Source organism: Conger conger, chromosome 7 (genome assembly GCF_963514075.1).
Source record: "Conger conger chromosome 7, fConCon1.1, whole genome shotgun sequence".
NCBI lineage: Eukaryota > Metazoa > Chordata > Actinopteri > Anguilliformes > Congridae > Conger > Conger conger.
In genome coordinates, this window is record NC_083766.1 from 60,757,285 (window position 1) to 60,769,948 (window position 12,664).

The 12,664-nt window shown below is 44.0% G+C and overlaps 1 protein-coding gene across 1 annotated transcript; it reads right to left on the bottom strand.

Annotated features, from left to right (window-relative positions):
- Positions 1-5,097: 5,097 nt before the first annotated feature.
- LOC133133534 (olfactory receptor 1500-like) lies at positions 5,098-6,030 on the bottom strand. Its single transcript, XM_061249635.1, has one exon. It carries the CDS (start codon positions 6,028-6,030, stop codon positions 5,098-5,100), a length of 933 nt encoding a protein of 310 aa, XP_061105619.1.
- Between the last annotated feature and the right edge of the window lie 6,634 nt (positions 6,031-12,664).

Genomic DNA, 12,664 nt, shown 5'->3' on the forward strand with positions numbered 1-12,664 from the left:
TCACCACTCGCACTGGTTGTCATGTAACATCTTGCCATGATTTATGTGTAACAATATTTTCCCACATTTGTACCAAATGTATTAGTGTTCAGTTTTTGTATGGCCACGCTGAGATCATCCAGGTGTCTCACCCACAGTAGTACGTCATCAGCGAGATGAGCTCCTTCACGCATGAAGGTCTGACCTGTCCAGCGAGTCACTTGATCGACTGGAAGTGATTGAGGACTTCGCAATGGACCCGGTGCAACAGGTCGTCCAGGGCTAGCTCATCTACCAGCTCTGCCCAGGATGCCTACACATGGTGGGACTGGTGGGACTGGGTGTTCTGAGGGTCCGTCATCATCCACTCCCTAAAATCCTCTACCCCTTCTGCTTCGGTGATCAGCCCCCTGCAGGTGCCAACACTGTCGGGATTGAGACCCCAAGCATCCGCAGGGAATTACATGTACAGCCACGACTTTCACAGTGACCTCTTGGAACTGTGTTGTTTGTCCCACGGGGCCAAGGGGGGAATCTCTAAGCCAGTAATAATTAACATTTGGTTTCATGCACTGGTCAGCTCGCTGACTTCCCCCTCCCGGAGCATATATTGTTAGCCCCCACCTTTTGGCACCCATGCCTGTGGGGGAGAACTAGAAAAGTGCTCCTGGAGGAGTTTTCCTGGGCCCCCTGGGGAGCCCCCCTTCTCTCACATTCCTTACAGGTTGAGCACAGGAATACTGGAGATGGCATAAAGATGTTTCATGATGATCCCAGGTCAGAATATAGTAATGTTTGGTGTTATTCTGATTGGTTCAGTGCGACTGGTGTAACAGTCTGCCTTTGATATCATAACCATCCAGGAGCCGGGGGGAAACTGGGAAAAAGCTGTCTCTGTAGAAGCCATTTGTTTTAGCTCCCTGACCAAGGTCTCACTGGTGGGACTTTGGCTGTAAATTACAGATGGGTGACCCATTCTTAGGGTCAAGAACTAAGGCCTGGATTTTGGAGATAAGGAGAAGAAATCAAGCAATCTGGGGTTTTGTCTCCTTTCCTTTAATTCACCCAAATCAGGTTTACCCAAAAGGTATATTACCATGAGAGGCACAACTACATACTTACAGCATAATTCAGTTATCATGAAAACTCCCAACTACATTCATAGATATAATATCTTGCAACATTTCCCCCCCCAACCATCCGAAATCTGATCCGCTCCTTACATAACACACCTCAACCCACAGTCAGCCCTACGACACTGGGTATCCAAAGGCAAAGTGGGACTCAGGAAGGGCTGCCATTTGTGAGGAACCTGAGAGCTGGGGCTTCTGGTATGTGTCAAAGGAACAGAGGACAATACTGTTTGGACTAGCTTTGGGGAGGTTCGGGCCATCGGCGCCGAAGGAAATAAGGGGAAGATGAATGGTGGCTGTATGAAGTGATTTAACGGCAGTTGGGTCACAGGGGTTTCCCTGACCAAATAATGGGAAAAGAATCCTTCAGGGCATTTGTGCCCCCCTCTGCGTGACCCCACAACTGGTCACTTCCAAGGGGAAAGACTCCAGACAATGCCACAGTGCCCTCATTTGGGCACTGCTGTCATTACACCGTTGGCTGCTCACCTGGATTAAATATTCAAAACTGCTGTTGAGATAGTAAATAGACCTGGTAAAACCTTGAAAACATTGCCCATGTGATCCTTGTATTATTGCATTATGTCTTATGTAATGGTAACAGGAATTGCATGTAAAATGGAGAATCAGGAGGGAAGTTTCATGGTAACTGCAACATAATAAAACATGAGGGTAATCTGTTTGGTATGGATGTGATCCGCTAAAATCAAGGAATTGGTTGAGATACATTTCATACCAAATGGAGTTTAATAAACCATCGTTTCAGTCACTCCTGTGTGGAAAACCTGCATGTCCTCTCTTGGTAATCATCTAATTTTCCGAACTTAACAACCCCCAAGGGTGGGGGTCTAAATTCCAGATTTGACCACCCCTCCAGGTTCATTTATGGCACTGCCGCCTGGTTCAAACATGATTTGGCATAAAAGCAAGGGAGACAGACCAATCTGGAAAGATCACATTCAACTTCCCACACAACATGTCTTGTGTATGTAAGTATCAGGAAGATGGCATTCGACTTCCCACACGGCATCTGTGTTTGTGTGTAGCCAAAGCAGGCTAGGTATGATTATTTACTCTATCTCTATTCTTAATTTGTGTATTTTGTAATTGACTACTGGTATTCAAAAGTAAATAACCTACCTGTCTGCGAATAAACTATTTAGTTTGTAACTTGCGTGATCTCCATGACTCTAATTCATCTTGTACCTTTTCAGCCTAAATTACAACTGAATACTCAGGGGGAAATGGTGGCCAAAGACCGACCGATCGGCGGGGCGGTACACCTGTGGTAGTTCTAAGCTGTGTGGCCAGAAATTTCTGTCCCTTAAGGGTCGGGGGACGCACGGCTCTTGTAATCTGGTGCGAAGGGAACCCATGGGCGTTACGGCGCTGGTTCCTGCCAAATTAGCTCTAAGGAGCCCAGTTAATGCTACGCCGACCTGGGCTCGCAACTATCATGGCAGGTTTGCATGTATTGCGTTGACTGGACCCTCAGCCTCTGAGTTCTCCACCGAACTGAGATTTCAGCAGTAATGCTAATCCCGGGAGCATATATTGAGTAATGGTGGCGCAGGTACAAGTCGAATGTAATCACTCCCGAGGTCCGCGTAAGTTGCAAACCCAAATTTCTAAATTATATTTTAAATGGAGTCAGATAAACGAGTAAAACTATAGTAACCACTAAGCGTACAATACGGCCCCGTTTGAGAACGGAGAATATTAAGAATTGTACTGATCCGTTTCTGGCCAGCTATAAGCGGGATATGGGGCAGGTCAATCCATATCCGACCCATGGCAACGGACCCAGTATATTCTTAAACATAATTGTGCTCTGTTCTTGTACGGAGGATAATAATTAACCCAACTAATGTTCTCCCAGCAACGCCAAAAGGACAAGCACGCAAAACCCCCTTCGGCCCCCGCTAAATTCCGTCATTGGGTTAGCTGTGGGGTTTTACAGTGCTTTTCAGAGACAAAATAAATAGACATTCTCTGGGCCACCAGAATGCCTGTCTTCGATGTATAAAGTTGAGCAAAATAAATGCAAACTGCAGAGTTACAGACTCACTGGACAACTAAACAGGGTATGAACCCATTTACCAAGATCTTTAATATGAATGCCTTCTTATTCTATTCGGACAGATTGTGCACTAAATGAAAACAAGTCACATCTCTCATTGATAACAACGTGACAGACACTTCTACCTCTGTAGTTGCATATTGGGCACATAGAAAGTTTATTATAAAAAGTTGGGCTAGTTGGGTGAGTTTTTGGATAATTTTCAGCATTTAAGCTTTTGGTTTGGGGTGTGTTTGGGGTGCGTTTCCTGATAACGGTGTCTCTTAGCGCTTGACGAAAACTCTCTAAGGTATACCTTACTAAAGTTGTTTACTTCTCTACGTGTGTTCCCCAAACTATCACTTGGGCTGTTGCTTAAGGGATAGCTTCCACGTGCAACGTTGTTAGGCCCATCGACTTGCTCTAATATCGATTATGCACTCCATGCAGTGACTGTTTGACTGCGTTATGAGAGAAAGTACTGTTATTTTTTAATAAAACATAGCAGGAATACTTTAAAATATTACATTCATCATGACTTGTGGGAACGTATTAATATAATTAAAATCGTACAAACTAAATTATCCAACTGTATATATAATTTTTCGCCAAATTATATATACAGTTAGTGATACGGTTTCTGGCTACGCCATCTAGCAAAACGCCTTCTTTGGCATGTCATGTTTTATTTAAATTTTTTTAATATCTTTGTCATAGTACCATAAATGACTTTGCAATCAGGGTTGATTTAGCAGAAGCACCATCACATCACTGGCGTCATTCACAATTTTCTATGATTAGCTGATGTTTTCAGTAAAAGCGCACCAACAAGCAAAACGCACCAACACAAAATCAACGTTATTTATATATATATATATATTTTTTTTTTACATAAGGTATGGTGGAAAAAAACGGAAATAAGCAGCTTCATAGCAAAGGAAATGGAGATAATGTTACACGTAGCGCTGAATAAAGAAACATTATTTTCCAGTTTTAAGACTACGGTGTCCAAAAAAAACAAGAAAGGACTATGGTTTAACATCGCTCCAGCACGCAGAGAGAGTGGGAAATCGTCAGTTTATGAATATCATTTAAAAGTCAATTAGGCAACATGCATCCTTCATAATTTACAATTTTATTATTTGCATGTAAACAGTGACATTAAAGTGGTATTTTAGTAATATTATTAGCAAACTACAACTGTAGAATTATTAGTGTACATATTGCTGAACAGATTGAGATGTAACTAAGAGCAACAGCTGATTTCAGAGGATTGCGGTCGTAACAGTGGTGGCCACAAGCAGAGTGAGCTGACAACATCGCTAAGGTATAGCTAAGAGCGGTCCAAACCAACCTCACGTATGTACGACGTACAGAAGGTATACTTAGCTAAGAACATTTTGGGAAACACGCTAAAGTGTTAAGGTAGAGCTTAAGGTACAATTTATGAATGACGTAGCGTTAAGAAGGCTTGGGGAGACGCACCCCTAACCATTCTCCTCTGACTTCTTTCATTAAGAAGGCATTTTTGCCCAAAGAACTTCTACTCACTGAAGGTTTTTGGTTTTTTTGCACCATTCTCTGCAAACTCTAGAGACTGTTGTGTGTGAAAATGCCAGGAGAACAGCAGTTTTTAAAATACTCAAACCATTCCCTCTGTCACCAACAAAGCTCAAAGTCAAATTTCTTCCCAATTCAGATGTTTGGTCTGAATAGCAACTGAACCTCCTAGCCATTTCTGCATGCTTGAATGAAGTGAGTTGCTGCTATATGATTGGCTGACTAGATATTTGCATGAACAAGCCGGTGTACAGGTGTAACTAATTAAGTGGTCACTAAGTGTATATGACAGTGTAAGACACTAGTTTAACATGTAGATAAGAGCATCCATTATGCTGCAGTTGGTTTAAAAGCCACATTTTTTCATTACTGCAGCTGGGTTACTTTTGAATAAAGTATCTGCACAATCTTGGTCCTAAGTTCCTTGGTCTGTAGAGCATATATGATGGGGTTCATATTGGCGGGAATGATGAGAAAGAGAAGTGCCGCCAATGTCCGGTAGCCGTTGTGAATCGGGAGACGATGCGAAATCATGACGAGAAATCCGGACCAGAGCATGATCAGATAGAGGACCAGATGGGAGGCGCAGGTCTGCACGGCCTTTCTGTTGAGCTCCTTGTTCTTTTTGGAGACACAGCTGATCAGGATCCTGAAATATGTGAAGGCCACGCTGGTAATGGACAATCCATTGATTATGGTAATGGAGGTGAGCCCGGTGATGTTGTTGATGCTTAAGTCCTGGCAGGAGAGCTTGTACAGAGATGAAATGTCGCAGAAGGCATTCAGAATAATGGAACGGCAGCGTGTTAGCCGTACTGCGAGGCCCAGTGTGATGGAGTTCAGGATGATCGATGTGCTCCATGCAGACACAGTCAGCTTAGCCACCATGGTGGGGCTCATGATGGAGGTGTACCTCAGAGGGTGGCATATGGCCACATACCTGTCAAAGGCCATGATCATCATCACCGTGTGGCAGGACATGCCATAAGTTTGGCTGAAGAAGGCCTGGGAGACACACCAGGAGTAGCTGATGGATGGGATGGTGGAGACGATGTCCAACATCATTCGAGGCAGAACCACCGTGTTTCCCAGGACGTCATTGAAGGACAGGCTGAAGAACAGCAAGTACATTGGCTGCTGCAGGCTCCTTTCCATTAAAATAAGCAGCATGACCCCTATGTTGGTGGTCAGGATGATCAGGTAGGGGACCAACAGCAGGGCAAACGCTGGGTAAATGAAACGATGGGGAATGTCGATGCCCTGAATCAACAGGATGGGACTGTTGTAGGTTATGTTCATCCCAGATTTCCTGGGAAATTCTGTCAGACTGAGAAAAGCAGAATATTATGCAGTGCCTAACTTCTTGAACATGGCTCCATACACCAGAACATGACAAATAATAAAACCATGAATATGAGGTTAAAGTTCAAACAGATTTAATATGAACTATGGGCCAATTTTGCAGACTCCAATGAAGCCTAGTCCAACATGAAATTCTATTTTCAAGACACAACTCATATTCTAAGTCCTAGAAGTCCGTCAGGTTGACTTTCACATTTCCTTAATTAAGTTCAGAAAGCTGCTTGACTGGGTGCCTGAGAGCCTGTGTCCCAGAGCAGACCCTGAAAACAGACCAAAAACTGATGTGAAAACAAATATATATATATCAGAGAAATCCCATTATTATAACTGGAATAACTCATTTTTATTTCAAAGGTCTGCAAGAATCATCTGTACTGTTCCCATTGCTCACACAATATCATCTAGTTTGAATCGCAGTAACTGAACCATTCTATGACTGTACTTGTAAATGTAAAGGTGTAAATACCTGTCTTAGGTTTCAGGTGAGCAGTCCTCTCTTCTTGACGGGTTCTCAGGTTTTATCCTGCCCTTTAGGGACCCTCCCCTCTCTGTCCTGTCACTCATTTAGGCAGGAGAGGACCGCCCCCACACTCAGTGATGATGTAATGAATTGAAACACGGGTGATGCTGCTTCTGACATATTACTGCAGTGTAACATGCAGCCTAGGGAATCAGAGGCACAGGTTCAGCCTCCCTATGAGATACATTATTACTGCAGCAGTGTGGCATTTCTGTTCTTGGCCTGGATCCAATCAACATTTGTTATTCCCAGTTTCTCCCTGTGAGGGAGCGGGGGCGAGAGACCAAGAGCAACCAGGACGGGATCACAAAGTTACAAATGAGAAGTTGAATAACCACTGATATAATCTTGGAAACCCTCACGAATGTGTGGGGCCACTAGAGGAGAGGGAAAAACATAAAACGGGAAAGAAACTCCCTGGTGAAATGCCAACTGAAACAAAACTGCAAAGTCTCTAGAACAGGGTATGTGCAGACTAGCACGGATTGCCCAAGGAAACGGGCGAGTCTCACGTGAAAAAAAAAACTGAAAAAACACAACCAAAACTCCCCGCTGTTTCGCCAACAGAAAATTTACCTCAGAAATAATGTTGGTCAGGGAAAAACGAGATTCCTCAATGGAAGAGTTTCGATAAAGCTAAACCCCAAGAGGTGAACTCTGCCGCTAGCTCTTCTAAACAGAAGATGACTTAAGAAACTAAAATAGAGAAGGTCCAGGGGAACACCCCAACCAAAGTAGAACTACTAGTGCCTATGCTTCTAATTAATTCTAAAGAGGTAACGTAATGCCTTTCAAGACTAAAAGCAATTCAGTTCTCCAACCACATCTTTACCTCTTTACTCAATGTATGTGTCAGAATGAAACACCAAAGCCCAGAGCAGTGCCAGGAAGAGACTTAAATAGCTCTCCACGCAGCTGACCACAATCTGCAGTGATTATACCCGCATTCTGCATACGGAAGGTAACGTCTCATGCTGACCGTGGCCGGCACGCCCTCTCATGGTCTAGAGAGATGGAAATCCCGGGTTTTACATGTAGGCTGGGGAAAGCATGTGTTGTGTCCTGTTCTGGCATTAAGTGATGCCTAGGTGGCGCGAGAGAACATGTATGAGATTTAAAGAATGAGAATGCTTGGTGGGATTCGGATAAAGTTGAATGCATACTAATGGCGCCTGCTTTCTGACTGAACTTTCTACACGGTAAAATACCACATTTTGGCGACGAGGATGTCGGTTTCAGTACCTTTACCCACACGTTTCATGCCTTGTCCAGGTGAACCGTCCATTCCTTTCCCTACTTGGTTAAAAATGTTTGAAAATTACATGCTAGTTATCGATGCTACCAGACAGCTGGCCCGAGTTAAGAAACCGTGCTGTTCTTCTCCATGCGCTTGGCACTGAGGGACAAAGACTGTTTTATGCTTTACCAAATACAGGTACTACCTACATGTCTGCTGTTGAGGGTCTGAAAAAACACTTCGTTCCAAAAGTTAATGTGATTGTTGAACGTCACAAATTTCGCCAGAGAGCGCAGAGACCTGACGAGTCTATTAATCAGTTTCTTGCAGTTTCTCGCATATTCGAGATAGACTTTTGCTAGAATCTGACCTGACCCTGGCTAAAGCTATTACACTAGCTTTGCAGATCGAAGCTGGACAACGGAATGCTGACCTTCTTTCTGACGCTACTTCCACTGCTGCTGCACCCATGAGGCAATTCACAAACAGCCGAAAATCGCCGCCCATGGGAAAAGAGGAAACCTGCTTCAACGACTGCAGATTCCGCGGTCCAATCTACCGGTAGTTCCTGCTACTGTTGCGGATCCACCAGCCACTTAGCTAACAAGCCTTCATGCCCAGCGGTTAAAGTAACCTGCAACTCATGCGGTAAAGTCGGACATTTTTCCAAAGTTTGTAAATCTGCCCACAAGGAGGTACGTGAGGTAGTGATAGATGAACTGACTGTGCTTTACATGACTGATGCTGCACAGGATGAAATCCTCTGTACTGTTCAAGTTAAAGCTAATGAACATTTTCATGATATTGAGCTAATAGTGGACACAGGTTCTTCTGTTTCTATTATTCCAGAGAGCACTTACCAGACTCTCTTCCCTACATGTGTTCTTGCTGAACCTACAGTGAATCTGCTCACTTATTCAAGAGAGATAATACCTGTAAAAGGGTGTATGCATGCCACAGTACGTCATGGTGGGTTTTCTACTACAGGCCCGTTCACAGTGGTTAAGTCAGGCACTGCTCTGCTAGGGCTAGATTTATTTGTGGCATTGCACATGCTTATTGAGGGCAATAAAGTAATTAACTCCACAGGCCCAAATCCACAGGCTGCATCAGAGGCCCAGGTGCAGGAGATTGGATAAAGTGCATAAAGTACAACTTAAACCAGATGCTGTGCCAGTACAACAGAAACTGCGGAGGCTTCCACTCTCGGTGAGGCAGGCTGTGAGAGATGAGCTCCAAGACCTACAGGAAAAGGGCATTATAGAATGTATCGACGCATCACCATGGGTCTCCCCCATTGTAGTGACCCAGAGAAAGGAGGGTGGAAAGCCTTGCATGTGTGTTGACTTAAGGGAGCCAAATAAGGCAATTGTCAGTGATTGTCATCCTTTACCTCATATGGATGAGCTGTTCGTTGAACTGCGAGGAGCCACAGTCTTCACTACCATTGACTTAGCCTCTGCTTACCACCAGCTCTTACTACACCCAGACCAGTGGTCTCCAACCCTGGTCCTGGAGAGCTACTGGGTCTGCTGGTTTTCGTTCTTACCCTGCAATTAACTGTAATCAACTGCTCTAATTTAATTAATTAACTCACCTCACCTGGTTACCTGGGTCTCAACAGGTGCTGATTTTAAGGTGAAAACAAAAACCAGCAGACCCAGTAGCTCAACAGGACCAGGGTTGGAGACCCCTGACCCAGACAGTCATGACATAACTGCATTCATAACACACAAAGGCCTTTTCCGTTTTCGCCGGGTTCCATTTGAACTCGCATCCGCTCCATCTGCTTTTCAAAACATGATGAACATGCACAAGTGTAAGTTTAACCAGACCTCTCTCAGTTTTCTAGGCCACACTGTATACAAAGAAGGACTTCACCCTGACCGAGATCGGGTCAGAGCAGTGGCCGACGCCCCTTTCCCAAAGAACACATTCTCCCTGCGATCCTTCTTGGGCCTTGCATCATGGTACAGTAAGTTTATTCCTGACTTCTCTACCGTTGTTGAACCGCTACGGTTCAAATGGACAGCTGAAGCTGAGTCCAGTTTCTCTGATATTAAGAGACTGATATTGGAGAGGCCTGCCTTGGCTCTATATGATCCTTTGTTACCTACTTATGTGACTACTGATGCCTCCGACTATGGACTGGGGGGTGTATTCACACAACTTCATCCAGATAACACAGAGAGGATTATAGCGTTTGCATCCAGGACACTTTCACCTGCTGGAAGAAAGTATTCAACTGTCAAACGTGAGGCATTGGCATGTGTTTGGGCAGTAGAACGGTGGAGAGCATATCTTTGGGGACACCACTTTGTGCTGCGTACTGACCACCAAGCACTTGCAACCCTGCTCACGTCCAAAGGGACTGGCCACGCTGGACTACGACGTGCAAGATGGTCAGCGAAACTGCTTCGTTTTACTTATGATGTTGCTTACCGTCCAGGGAAACAAAATGTGACAGCTGACTGCCTGTCCAGGCTTCCCCTGCCTACTACAGCTGATGCAGACGAGGAACCAGACATGGTGGCTACGGTCTTTCGACAATCCCTACAGGCCACCACTGCCTGTGAGTCCTGTCCGGAATTAACACAACTGCGACACCAGATACAGAAGGGCTGGCCGAAAAGCCGAAAGAATGTGTCAGATGAACTTGCTTTAATCTACGTGATGAACTAGCTGTAGACAATTCACTTATCATGAGAGGTCCTGATCAAAGACTGTGTGAGCTATATTGGTGGCCACAAATGGACAAATATGTACAGAATATGATTGATGATGACAAAACAGCAGTGACTGCACCCGCACCACTTACACCTGTGGAACTGCCAGATGGACCCTGGGAAAAAGTGGCCATTGATATAACAGGTCCCTTTGAGTGTGCCAGGTGGGACTGCCGTTATGCCATCACTCTTACAGACTACTACAGTCAATGGCCAGAAGTGGCGTTTGTCTCTAATGCCACAACTGATGCGGTTATTAGCTTCTTAGCGACAGTATTCAGCCATGAAGGCAATCCTTCTTACCTGGTCTCTGACAATGGATGTCACACATAAGTCACATGCACAAAGCATGTTTGCATATGCTCTCTCTCTCACCCTGGGGTTTTTGAATGGTTAAGTTGGCAGTTTGCCAAGTTATTTCCAAAATCCCATTACCTCTTTATTAACATTTGTTTATACAGGCGTAAATCAATAGGGGACAATAAAGCCTTTTGTCGTGGATAGGGAAGCAGTGGCCCTGGTTGTGTTTATTTACATTGGCCATCTTTCAAGAGAGGGCCATTCAGTAATGGTGAAAGAAGTGATGCTGCTGTGTCTTCGAGAGGCAAAATGGCTAACTGTGAAACTCGTCACTAAGCTTGAGAATTTCTTTCACAAAGAATGGGCAAAAAAAGAAAATTCTTGGAGTATCAGCTTTAATAAAATGATAGGGATTAATACGATTCTGTCATATGTCATCAGAGGTATGCGTGTATGTGTGTCATTTATCAAATTATATATACATATAGTAAAGAACAGTCCAAGAAATACAAATGTTACAGATTCACTGGTCAACTGACACGAAAGACAGTAAAGAATGCAGTAAACTGGGAGGGTGTTTTCTGGTAACAGATGGGGCAAGCAGAGACAACACAAATTGACATTCTGTGGGCCACCAGAATGCCTGTCTTAGATGTATAAAGTTGAGCAAAATAAATGCAAACTCCAGAGTAACAGACTCACTGGACTACTAAACAGGGTATGAACCCATTTACCAAGATCTTTAATATGAATGGCTTCTCTTTGGACAGTTTGTGCACTAAATGAAAACAAGTCACATCTCTCATTGATAACAACAGGACAGACAGTCCTACCTCTGTAATTGCATATTGGGCACATATAAAGTTTATTATATAAAGTTTGGCAAGTTGGGTGAGTTTTTGGAAATTTTTCAGCATTTAAGCTTATTTTTTTTCTTCCAATTTGGTAGCCAATTGTACCCCATCTAATTCAATTAGAGCTAGTATTAGATACACAGAATTATGCTACTCCACATCAGCCGGCCAAACTTGGCTTTTGGCAGGACCGAGAATCGAGCCCCGGTCCCCGGTGTGCAACTGCAGCGAACTGCAACCGCAAGTCTGCTGCATCTTAGCCTGTTGCGCCACCGCAGCCCCATCAGTGATACATTTCTAATTGTATTAGTTTCCATATCTCCGAGGCAGTGACCACTTTGAGGTATCTGTTACTTATTTCTGCTGCTGTGTAGCCCATCCAATCAAAGGTTTAATGTGTTGTTTGTTCAGAGATGCTCTGCATACCACTGTTGTAATTCGTGGTTATTTGAGTTACAGTCAACTTCCTGTCAGCTTGAACCAGTCTGGGGTGCGTTTCCTGATAACGATGTCTCTTAGCGCTTGACGAAGACTCTCGAAGGTATACCTTACTAAGGTTGTTTACTTCTCTATGTGTGTTCCCCAAACTATCACTTAGGCTGTTGCTTAAGTGATAGCGTCTACGTGCAACGTTATTAGGCCCATAGACTTGCTCTAAGATCCATTATGCACTCCATGCAGCGACTGTTTGACTGCGTTATGAGAGAAAGTAGTTTTATTTTTTAATAAAACACTGCAGGAATACTTATTGCATTCATCATTTCTGGTGGGAACGTATTAATAGAATTTAAAATGTACAAACTAAATTATCCAACCGTATATATCATTTTCACCAAATTCGATATACGGTTAGTGAGGCGGTTTCTGGCTACGCCATCTACGGTGCATCCGGAAAGTATTCATACTGCTTCACTTTTCCCACATTTTGTTATGT

Bases quoted from the DNA above. Each gene is read 5' to 3' on its own strand.
- LOC133133534 (XM_061249635.1), bottom strand. From the start codon at position 6,030: ATGAACATAACCTACAACAGTCCCATCCTGTTGATTCAGGGCATCGAC.